Raw genomic sequence first — 12,987 nt, forward strand, 5'->3', positions numbered from 1 at the left:
AATGTATTTTGATGCAACATTGTCAGATTTTGCACTTTGGAAATCATGTAATTAGCCCTATTGGGTTGTAAGAGTTGCACACTATTTAACTTTAGAGTTAAAAAGCCACCAGGCCCTGGCCTGGCAGCTCAGTTGGTTGGTGCATGGTCCCAATACACCAAGGTTGCAAGTTTGATCCCAGGTCAGGGCACATACAGGAAGCAACCAATGAATGCATGGGTGAGTGGGACAACAAATCGATGTTTCTCTCTCTTTCCTTCTCTCTCACCCTTTCCCTCTCACTCCCTTCCTCTCTCTCTCTCTCAAATCAATAAATAGCAATAATTTAAAAAATAAAGCAGGCCTGGCTTTCTCTCATTTCAGTTCATGACTTACTTTCCCCCCAGTATATCCCTTGCTTTAGCATTGTCTACTTGAGTAAAGTGAAAATTCTGCCTCTAATTTCGAGCATATTTTAAATTTCTTCCTGGGTGATCTTTCTCATACTGTGAGCTTCAAATGGATCACCTTTTTCCTCTGCATTTGTTAATAACCAAACTCAAAGGATAACTTTATATGAGTTTCTATTCTTTTAACTCATCCACCTAGACTCCCATTTTAGGAAGTTTATTCATTACCACTCTCTGGAGGGAGAAAAACTATACTATAAATTGATAAGTAGTTTATAATAATGATTAGATTAATATTTGTGTTCTGCTTTATAGTTTATAAAGTGCTTTTACATTACTTTCTTATTATTACAACAGTAAGAAATGTGAAAAGACTGGAAAATAAATATCATATAGTTTTGTTCTCAAATTTCTTTGAATCAACAAAAGATAAACTTTCAACACTTACTTGGTCCATAGGGTCTTCCCTTCACTTACTACACTTTAATTTATATGGATAGAAATCCTCTGTAATTCTAGAGTAATTTCATTTGCATGCCTAATTATTACTGAACTTTTCATGAGTTTCAAAACAAGGTTGCTGTATTATCAAAGTTTTTATAATTAATGTAAAATTAATAACCCTTTATTTTCTGGAGGTTTGTTTAGTTCTGTGATTTTAGGAGGAGCTAAAAACCTATTTATATTTTTTCCATCAGTTGCCACTGGTACATATAAAGAGTAATTCTTTATAAATTGTACTTTAAATTTAAAGCTTGGTATCTCATGATACTCTGTTCAAAATAATTAAAATTTAGAAAGATCTGGTAAACCATATGATAAAGTGGTTCTAGCAACTATATTCTATAAAATCCATCTACAGGGCCTCTTGTTAATTTAAGCAGTTTAATCACTACAAGTTGAATGTTAAGAGAGAAACCACTTTATTTAATTTTTATGCAGCTTAAGCAATTCGTATGTAACCTTTTAACTTCATAGTACTGGATTTTGCTCTGAGCCCTAGGCAAGATACTGTCTCTAGTCAATGAAGATTCTAGTATGTGTTCTAGCATAATATCTGTGTATCATCTTTTTGGGTCCCAGCATTTGAACCCCCTTTTTAAAGAGTCTTAATGTGAAGAATATCCCTCCCTGTACCCTACCTTTAGGAGCTGAAAACCCAGATTCTCGTTCTCCCAGCTCCCTTTTAAAATCTAGTACTACAGCTCAGGCTTAGCCCAACAAATTCAGCACCTAAATTCTAATCTAATGTTAATCTACCAAGAATCAAGGAAATATTTTTAAGTGACAGTGGTAGCCAACATTATCTGGTTTCTTGGGCCAGTAGTTTCAACAGCAGCATCCAGTGGCAGCCATAGCAGTGGTTTTCAGAAATGGTGAACCCTTGTCTTCACAGGACTGGTTCTGTGATATGATTGGTTCAGAGTTCGGATTCCATCTGTATACTCACCCCTTTATCTCTGCGAGTTTCCCTAAGCTCATTTTCCACCCTTCTTGGCAATGCTAAGAGAAACTTAGAAGGATTCAATACTGTTTAATCAGCCTGTGAGGTTTTCAATTGCTGGCAAATAAGAACCTGACTGATACTCTGCCAATGATTTTGTTTGTTTGTTTGTTGCTGATTGGGTCTCTGACATCCTTCATTGTGGTTACTTTAAATTCTTCCCCTTTTCATTTATGCTGTTAGCACTTTGGAGTAAGTAATTTAATCTTGCTAATACTTATCTCACAGAGTGTTGTAAGGATTATATGAAGTGATATGTTTACCCCAGTCCTGGCACTTGTGAAATACTTTTTTTCATGGCAAACTATAGAGGTAATTCACTTATTTATTTATTTACATTGGTTATTGTCTGTATCCCTCACTAGAATATAAGTTCCACAGGGGCAGAGATCTTTTTCTACTTCTATGGGCCTAGAGCAGCCTGGCACATAGTAGGCACACAATCAGTATTTGTTAAATGAATAAATAAATCTGAAGTTACTGTTCTTGCTTTATGATGCCTATGCCCCTAACTACACAAAGAAAATTAAAAGACCAGCTATGACTCCCTACACCACCAACCAGCTCTAAACGTCTATCACCTGTCAGTTTTTATCTGTGTCATCGCCGCTTCATCTTTGAGAGAGCTCCTTCTCTTTGCAGAGGCCTATCTTCTAACTCCCCTGGATTCCCTTCCCTTCTACCGCTTCCATACCTTTGATTACCCCTCCTTTTCATGTGTTTCTCCCTACTTGGTCCTTTCCTCTAGCCTGTGATTGACTAAATCTTTGATCTAGTCCTTTCTTATGGAGAGAGAAAAAGAAACTTAATTTCACCCTGAAAGTCCTTTAATCTAGCACCCTGTCTCTTCTCCTCTTTATCCCCAAATATTTTGAAAGAGTAAAAATTATTACTGAATTGTTTTTCTAAATCCTCAGTTATGCCTCAGGCTCTTGCAGCTGGCTTCCCATCCCCGACCTACTACCAAAATTGCTCTGGCAAAGGTTTTTTGTGACACGATTGCCAAATTCATTGATTTTGGTCAGCTTCATTCTGTGGATTTGACTTGTCTTCAGTTTAATTTAACAAATACTTACTGAACATGTACTGAGTGCCCTGCATTGTACTGGGCAGTAAAGATATAAAATGTGTGAGTAAAGCCCACCCACCCTGGAATCAGCACCAGAAGGGCCCAATTTGCTTGTGGGTAGTGGAAGAAGTGACTGAAAGGTGGCTGAGAGCCAAGCAAGTGGCACTGTTCCCTCTCGGACCCCTTCCCCACATACAGCATCACAACTCAGCAACCTGGGTTACCCCCGCCCTGGTGAACACCTAAGGCCCCGCCCATTACTACATAATAGGCGTGCCAAGACAAAAAAAAATAGCCCAAATGAAAGAACAGATCAAAGCTCCAGAAAAAGTACAATTAAGCTAGGAAGAGATAGCCAACCTATCAGATGCACAGTTCAAAACACTGGTAACAAGGATGCTCATAGAAATGGCAGAGTATGGTCACAAAATACAGGAAAGAAGTGAAGGCTACAAAAAGTAAAATAAAGGAAAATGTACAGGGAGCCAACAGTGATGGGAAGGAAACCAGAGTCAAATCAATGGTTTGGAGCAAAATGAAGAAATAAACATTCAACCAGAACAGAATGAAGAAACAAGAATTCGAAAAAATGAGGAGAGGCTTAGGAATCTCTAGGAAAACTTTAAACATTCCAACATCCAAATCATAGGGTGCCAGAAGGAGAAGAGGAAGATCAAGAAATTGAAAACTTATTTGAAAAAATAATGAAGGAGAACTGGCCCAATCTGGCAAAGGAAATAGACTTCCAGGAAGTCCAGGAAGCTCAGAGAGTTCCAAAGAAGTTGGACCCAAGGAAGCACTCACCAAGGCATGATATAATTACCTTACCCAAGATTAAAGGTAAGGAGAGAATCTTAAAACCAGGAAGAGAAAAGGAGTTCCCATAAGACTTATCAGCTGAGTACTCAAAAGAAACATTACAGGCAATAAGGGGCTGGAAAGAGGAATTCTAAGTCATGAAAGGCAAGGACCTAGTCTAAGATTACTCTATCCAGCAAAGCTATCATTTAGAATGGAAGGACAGATAATGTGCCTCCTAGATAAGGTCAAATTAAAGGAGTTCTTCATCATCAAGCCCTTATTATATGAAATGTTAAAGGGACTTATTTTTTTTAAAAAGAAGATAAAAAATACGAACAGTAAAATGCCAACAAACTCACAACTACCAGCAGCCAAATCTAAAAAAACAAACTAAGCAAACAACTAGAACAGGAACAGGATCACAGAAGTGGAGACCACAGGGAGTGTTTTCAGCGGGGAGGGGGGGAGAACGGGGGAAAAGGTACAGGGAATAAGAAGCATAAATGGTAGGTACAAAATAGACAGAGGGAGGTTAAGTATGGGAAAGAATACTTCGGATAGTATGGGAAATGGAGAAGCCAAAGAACTTCTGTGTATGATCCATGGACATGAACTAAGGTGGGGAATGAGGTTGGGAGGAGGGTCAGTGCAGAGGGGAATAAAGGGGAGAAAAAATGGGACAACTGTAATAGCATAATCAATAAAATATATTTTTTAAAAGGATACTTTAATGCATATAAAATCCAACTTGTATAGCTTATATTTAGTGGAGGGAGGTAGACAATAAATATATGTGTATCAGGTGGTGATAAATATAATGGAGATAATTGAAGCAAGGTAAGGGGAAAGTAGAAAAACTGAGCAGAGACCTGAAAGAAGAGAGAACAATCATGCGATATCCAGGTTACAAGAAGAGGGAACAGTAAGTCCAGAGACCCTCGGGCAGGATTGTCCTTTGGTGAGTTCTAGGTTGGCAAATGAGACAGTGAGGCTGGACTACATTGAGCATAAGCACAGGGCTAGATGAGGACAGAGGATGGGGTAGAGGGGAGGAAGAGGGACAGATCAAGGAGGGTAAATTCTCAAACCAATTAGATTCAAATGTCCTAATTTTATAACAGCAATTTTATAATATCAGCTTTGCTGAAATATAATTTGTAAATGACACGTAACTTCCTTTAAAATTTCAGTATAACTTGAATGTCCTAATTAAATTAAATGAAAGATATTTATAATGTGCTTACTATGGAAATAAAACCTCTATGAAAACTTCTTTTTACTGTGTAAAAGCTAAGGCAAGACAATACTGGAAGATGAAAATGCTCTATAAAACTACCATAGGGAACCATACTTACTTTCTGAACTGGTAATGAGCCTTGTAAGCCTGTGTTAGGCCTTTATTCTGAGTGGGGAAGGTGCTAGAGGGTTTAGGAGCAAAGGAGTAATATAATCTGATGAATATTTTAAAATAATCACTGGCTCCTATGTGGAGTGAGGCTGCTGGGCATGGGCAGAAGCAGGGAGACCTGTTAAGAGACTATTACAATAATCCAGGTGCGAGATAAGTTGGACCGAGGTGAGAGTGAAAGAGTCAAGGATAACTCCAGGATTTTTGCATGAGCAAATGTATGGATGGCATTGCAGTAAACTTCGAAAAGGCTGGAAGGAGTCATTGGGGAAAGGAAGACCAGAAGTTCCCTTTTAGACATATTAAATGTGAGCTGTCTGTTAGACATTGTGGGAGAAAAGATAATGAATTGAAGGTTAGATACACAAGTCTCTATAGAGTTCAGGGGAAAGGTCCAGGCTGGAGATACCAATTTGGGAATCGTTATATTTGTAAGTGGTAGGGTTACACAAGAAATAGACTACCAGTGATTATTTAGTGGAGATGAGGTTTTTAAGAAGGTTGAAACATTGACATATATGAAAAGACTTGAGATTTAGATTTGGGTCCTGCCACTTTCTTTTGTTTCCTCTGCAGTCCCTAACCAGTGCCATCTGAGTATATATTTAATAAAGTTTGGTGAATAAAGAGAGTGCTTCTGAATTTAGAACTAGAAGAGCAGGTCTTTTTTTGAGTTAATAGAAGAAGAGAGTTGGACTCTTAAATTTAAGGCTTTGAGTAATGTTAACTTACTTAGAAATTTTTAATTTGTTCAGATGGGGTAAAGTCAGTATTTTGAAAGAAAAAAATGTGTTATACATTCTAACCTTTATACTTATATATATTAATTTTATTAGTCTTTGATTATTAAATTATTAGTTATGTGGCACTAATGTAATAATCGTAAAATTGGTGCTAAAATGACTGGTGTGAACTTACTGTAGTTTTAAAATAAAACAACTACTTACCAGATATTTAATGTTCGTTTGGTTTTCTTTTAGGAAGATTTGGAGACTGGAGTTCACCTTGACCCTGCTGTCAAAGAGGTTCAGTATAACCCTACCTATGAGACCATGTTTGCTCCTGAGGTGAGAAAACATGCCGTACTTAAGATTCTGCCTTTTGCTAAACTATTTGAATTTTACATAGGTAGCTAAACAGTGAGTTTTTCACAAAAGTATACTATTTAAGCTTTTAGAAAATATATCCTGTTAAATATCAACTACATCTCAATTTAAAAAGAAAAGGAAAGAAAATATGTCCTTCTACAAAAGGTTAAATAGTATATATGCTTTTGTGAGAATACTTTTAAAAATCCAACATAGAACCACCTGGTAGCATGGAACTATTTCTTTTGAAAAAAGGAAATCTCAGAATATCTGATTCTTAAATGTGCACTTAACATCTTCCTCCCAGTATTGATAAGGGCACATTACAAATTAACCAGTAGGGAAAAAGAATTCGGTTTATTAATATCATCACTGCACAGTACATTATGAAGCATCTGGTTGTGCCTATTGCTGTGCTAAACACTAAAAAGAGGTGCCATACTGACGTGGTCACTGCCCAGCAGTAGTCACAGGGTTTATTGGCTGCTCTGCGTAAGACGTCTTCTTACGGAGTCTTCGTTCCACATGATGGTAGTGGTAAATGGCGGTGAGCGCGTTAAAGAAGGTGAGGAAGGGGAAAGAAAAAGAATTCTTGATTGACAAAATAGAAATGCCGTGAAATGGTCATAAAACAAAGAGTCTTTAGTGGCAGGGCCTTTAAGGGGCATTTTAAAAAGCCAAATCCTATTGCATCTTGGTGGAAAAAGAGGTACTTTTTAATATTTTTCATTTTTTAGTGTATGGTCATTGGTTTTTTGGTTTTTGTGTTTTTTGATAAAGCAGAAGTCAAATTTGCCTGCTTAGTCACTTAAAATATAGCAATTGAAATCTGAGGCACAGCCAGGATGTCAGTGGTGGTATCTAGAGAGTACTCCAGCTGTTCTCTGGGTGTACAGCAAGCAAAAACCTCATTCTCATGCTCTGAGGCTGTAGCACATTGTAAATTTTATTCCATTATTTCTTAAATCCTTCACCCGGTTGAACTGCAGGCTGTCCCATATTCCTTAGCACCATTTTAGCTGTCACATTGAAGAGAGGTTGTATATTACATATATGCTCCTGATTTTTTTAATGAAAGGTACTTCAATAAAATAGGAACGCTGAATTTAGAAAATGAGAAAATTTGAAATAATGTGGGATATGACATTCCTATGTCAGTGTATGTGCTTTCTATGAAATCTATTTTTCTTCAATTTTTAGATCCTGTATATAACTAATAAATGGCCATTTGATTACAGTTTTCAAAAATTTCAAGAAAATTTAAAAGATCAAGATTTCTTGTGGTGCTACTGACAAGGCAGTAGGCCTTTTCTCTTTGTGGGATTGTCAATCCTTTTATAGTCTCACGATAGGAAGCCTCCCACTGAATATTGGGTTGGCCAAAAAGTTTTGGTTTTTTTCTGTAAGATGGCTCTAGTAGCGCTTAGCTGTCTTTAACTTCGTTTGAAAGAATTTTGTTGGATTTTATTGTGACAGCTATCGTATCAGCATGTGTTTAAAAACACTTTCAAAATTGGTGAATTTTTGTGTAGCCATTTTAATATTGAAGATGGAAGAAAATACACATTTTCGGCATATAATGCTTTATTATTTCAAGAAAGGTAAAAACACAACAAACACAAAAAAAGATCTGTGCTGTGTATGGAGAAGGTGCTGAGACTGATCAAAAGTGTCAGAAGTGGTTTGCACAGTTCAATGCTGCAGATTTCTTGCTGGGTGAGGGTTGGGTATCAGAGAAATCAAGATTTTCTCATGGTTGGGGAGACCAGTTGAAGTTGATAGCAATCAAATTGAGACATTAATTGAGAACAATCAGTGTTATACCACATGGGACATAGCTGGCATACTGAAAATATCCGAATCAAACGAGTTATTGGTGAAAATGAAAAAGTGTGGCTTTTACAGAAAAAAATCACACAAACTTTTTGGCCAACCTAATATATAAATTAGTTTTTGTTAGAAACACTTCACTGCTTGTCCACATTTAAGAAAAGAATGATGAGACTGAAAAGTGAAGGAAAATTACAGTTTTTCCTGGTTGCCAAATGAATCATCTGTGAGATAACATATTACTAACTTTGGATCTTATGACTAGGATGTATGTAACTTGGCCAAGGCTGAGAAGGTATTACCAGGAACTTTGCTAGATGAAATTCAAGTTCCCATATTTGAGAATCCATTGTTAGAAACAAAATATAACCCCTCTCCTCAAGCTAGTGTTTACCAGAGAGGATAAGCTAAATGTATTTTTTAAAAGATAGAGACCAGACTATTTCTTATAGTGTCTCTAAAGTACTATTCATTTTCAAGGAGAGATCGCATCTGGTTATAAAGGTTAGGAAAAGTTCCATGAAAGAAATAGTATTTATAGTAAGCAATATAATCCAGGTTAAGAACATAAGATTTAGAGTTAAACAGGCTGCTGTTTTGGTCTTGTGTGACTTTGGATTACCTTAGTTTTCTCATGAAGTAAAATGAAGATAATTTCTACTTTACTGAGTTATAAGGATAAATGAGATAATATATGACATGCTTAGGAAACTCTGACACACTAAGCATTAATAAATGGTAGCACTTACTGTTATTTATATTACTGTTACTGGCATTGATACTAGGAAGGCTTTTATGAGGAAAGAGTCCAGGCAGAAGAGAACAGCATGAGCTAAATCATAGAAGCTCTAAAGAACAAGAATGCTTAAGTCATTCTCAGTAGGGGAGAATGGGAGGTAAGACTAGAATGGTAGTTTTTATAATATTGCACAGGGCTCTGAGGACCAAAGTGAAGAGTTTGGTCTTGATTTAATATATTTGGTCTTGATTTCTAAGGTTCTTTAAGGGAAGAGTGGCATAAATAAAGCTGAATATAGGAAGGTGAATTTGGTAAGGGTTTGTGTGATAGAAAAGAACAAGGATAGAAACTAATGAAATAAAAGTACCTTTTATTACTGTATGCCAAATACCATACTGAGAGGCTTGTAAATTTATAAACCTATCTCCTTTAGACTTCACTACAACCCTATGAAGTAAATACTCTTATCCCTATTTTATAGCAGGGAAACCAAGTCTCATATTATACTGCCAACAAGTGACAGATCTGCACATTTTTGTCTAGATCGCTGTTAGCAGTCGTTCTGTAACTAGAAGACTAGTTTGTAGGCTGTGGTGGGGTTTGCAGGGTACATACCTATGTCTTTTTACTAGTATAAATTTCCTTAATCCTATGATGTTATGATATACTGTTAAGATATTGACCCTCAAATTCTCTACCTACTAGAGACTTTTGAGAATCACTCCCTTATAGTATACGGATCTGTAGATTTATCAACCATTGCCTTAACAAATTAAAAATGCTTTTCTCCCAACTCTATAAATACATCACTACTTCACTCAAGTGAAAGATGCAAGGAAAATTACCTCTCCCAGGAACACCACACATTTTGGGGTAAATAGTCATTTGAATTAATACTTAAATGTGTATATTTTTTATATGGGAGATTACAATTATAATTGACTACTACATATTTCAATATTGTTTTAGCTAAGAACTGTTAAATACTCATACCTAATTAACTTGAATGTGTATAAACTACCAAAGGTTGAAAAAAAGTATTTGGAAATCAGTTATGTGGTTTTTTATGTGCTTTTTTTGTTTGTTTGTTTTTTAATGGTTAACTGAGAATTAAAAGAGTTGGATATTCACAGAAACCAGCAGCATCTGGAAGACGTTTTTTGGGGGGTTTCTTTGTGGGTTTTTTTTTTTCCTGAGTAATTGGGAAGAGCAGAGTCTTACTAAGTAACATTCTCTGCCTTTGTCTGTTGACATTTAATGTCTGTGAGGTCAGCTCCAATAGCTCCCAGTAACCAGGCAGTTAAGGTGAGCCAGAAGTAGGTGGAACATCCCCCAGACAGCTTCCTGTATTGTTAGAATTTTTTCTGATGTCTCAGCATAAATATACATAAAACTTAAGGATGTTAGATGGCTTCCAGTCAAGATGGCACTGTAGGCAGATATGGCTGACCACTTCACACTATCACATCAAAATTACAATTAAGATACAGAACAGCTGTCACTCAGACTTGTTAGAGATCGAGTTAAATGGAAGTCTGACTACTATAGAACTCAGGAAACACCTCCATCCACACTGGTAGGGAGGATGCAGATGCAGAATGGGCTGGTCCCACACCCACGTGTGGAGGATAAAAACTCAGGAAGGATATCTCAAGAGCAAGGAATCCCAGCCCTACACCAGGCCCCTAGCCCAGGGTTCCAGTGCCAGGAAGGTAAGTCCCCACAACTTCTGGCTGCAAAAACTAGCAGGAATTGAGTCAGTGGAAGAAACTTCTGGACCTCCAAACAGTTCCTCTTAAAAAACCCACACATGGACTCCCCTACTCAGGCTCACTTCCTCTGAGCTCCAGCCCCCAGGTCGCCCCTTTAAAAGTACCAGTGGTATATAGGGAGAAACTGGAGTGTCTGGCATCAAGGTGAGCGGAGGCCATTGTCCTTTTACTAAACCCTCCCCACACAGAGCTGGTAAGCTAGTGCCATATCTGAGACTCCATCAACCTAGCTAACACTGTTTGACCTGCCCTGGAGATCCCCAGAGACTCGACCCCACCCAGCTTATGGGCCCACCCAAGATGCTTTTCCATATGAATGGCTGGTCTTGGTTCATGTTTCACAACTTCCCAAATCCTCTCAAACAAGCAATAGCTGGCCTCAGTGAGCCCCAGGCCCAGCACTAGCAGCAGCCAGCCTAGATTCACAGCTTGGCTTTCCCTGGGAATCTCTAAGCCCAGCACAAGTAGCAGCCCTCTCAGATTGCTTTGTAGCTTAGGCAGCGTGGCCCAGGGCAAAACACAGGTGGGGGCTGACCTTGGCCTGTACCACCTGGGAAACCCCAGGACTAACGCATCCAGTACACAGCTACAGACCATTTTGGAACACCATCACCCTGCCCCTGCACAGCTGATCTTCCACATAGGGCAGAGGTTGGCCTTCAGTAGTCACAGCCAGTTCCTGCAGCTGACTAGCCTAGGTAAATCCCCCTCATTTATCTGCCAACAGCAACCATGGCTCAACTACTGCAGAAGGGTGTACGCAGCCTACACGTAGGGCATACCTCAAGTACCCAGCTTGGGTGATAGGGGAGGCTATGTCACTGGAACCTACAGGACACCTACTATATTAGGCCACACTACCAAGACACGGAGTCAAAGCAGCTCTACCAATGCATAGAAACAAACACAGGGAGGCTGCCAAAACAAGGAGACAAAGACGTATGTCCCAAATGAAAGAACACATCAAAAGTCCAGAAAAAGAACTAAACAAAATGGAAATAAGCAATCTATCAGATGTAGAGTTCAAAGCACTGGTTGTAAAGATGCTCAAGAAAATTAGTGAGGCCCTCAGCAGCATAAAAAAATCCAGTCAGAAACAAAGGATTCCTGAAACAAAGAACAATTTACAGGGAACAACAGTAGAATGTATAAAATCAAGAATCAAATAAAAAATGTGGAATATAAGGAAGCAAAAAACACCCAATCAGAACAAGAAGTACAAAAAAGAACCCAAAAACATGAGGATAGTATAAGCAGCCTCCAGGACAACTTCAAGAAATCCGACATTCGCATCATAGGGTTGCCAGAGGGAGAGGAGAAAGAGCAAGAAATTGGAAACCTATTTGAAAAAATAATGAAAGAAAATGTCCCTAATTTGATGAAGGAAATAGACATCCAAGTCCAGGAAGCACAGAGTCCCAAACAAGATGGATGCAAAGAGGTTCACTCCAAGACACATCATAATTGAAATGCCAAAGGTTAAAGATAAAAACAGAATCTTAAAAGCAGCAAGAGAAAAGAAGTTAGTTACCTACATTGGAGTTCCCATAAGACTGTCAACTGATTTCTCAAAAGAAATTTTGCAGGCTAGAAGAATTTGGCAAGAAATATTCAGAGTCATGAACAGAAGGGACCTATGACCAAGATTGCTCTACCTAGCAAAGCTGTCAATTTAGAATCAAAGGGCAGATGAAGAGTTTCCCAGACAAAAAAAAACTAAAGGAGTTCACCATCACCAAACCATTATATGAAATGTTAAAGGGACTTATTTAAGAAAAATAAGATCAAAACATGAACAATAAAATGGCAAAAAATACATATCTATCAACAATTGAATGAAGAATAAACTGACAGTGACCAGAAGGTATAGGGGAGAGGATAGCGGGAGGAGGCGAAGGGGTAAGCAAAGGATCACAAATAGAGGACTCATAGGCACGGACAGTTGGGGGCGATTGACTGGGAGTGGGGGTAATGGTGTTGGGGTGAGCAAGGGGGGAAAAGACAGGACAACCGTAACTGAACAACAATAAATTTAAAAAAAAAAATTGAATCTGGAAAATAAACTGAACACATAAGAACAGATACAGAATCATGGACACGGAGAACGTTTTGGTGGAAGCCAGATGAGAGTGAAGGAGGGGAGGATGGGTGAAGAGGTGAGAAGATTAAGAAGTACAAGTAGGTAGGTACAGAATAGCCATGCGATGTAAAGTACAGCATAGGAAATGGAGCAGCCAGAGAACTTACATGCGTGATTCATGGTCATAAAGAAAGGTGTGGGGATTGTTGGGTGGAGGGAGGCAAAGGGGGAAAGTCAGGACAAAACTGTAATAGCATAATCAAAACATAATTTTAAAAAACTAAAAAAATAAAACATAAGGATGTTT

The 12,987-nt window shown here is 38.1% G+C and overlaps 1 protein-coding gene across 1 annotated transcript in view; it reads left to right on the forward strand.

Moving 5' to 3' along the window:
• CDC40 (cell division cycle 40) overlaps positions 1–12,987 on the forward strand; it is a 47,069-nt gene that overhangs the window by 2,811 nt on the left and 31,271 nt on the right. The window contains exon 2 of the mRNA XM_024551804.3: positions 6,152–6,238. Coding sequence (XP_024407572.1) covers positions 6,152–6,238 — 87 coding nt within the window. The remainder of the gene's footprint in view (positions 1–6,151; positions 6,239–12,987) is intronic.

The sequence above is a fragment of the Desmodus rotundus genome, chromosome 11 (genome assembly GCF_022682495.2).
Source record: "Desmodus rotundus isolate HL8 chromosome 11, HLdesRot8A.1, whole genome shotgun sequence".
Taxonomy (NCBI): domain Eukaryota; kingdom Metazoa; phylum Chordata; class Mammalia; order Chiroptera; family Phyllostomidae; genus Desmodus; species Desmodus rotundus.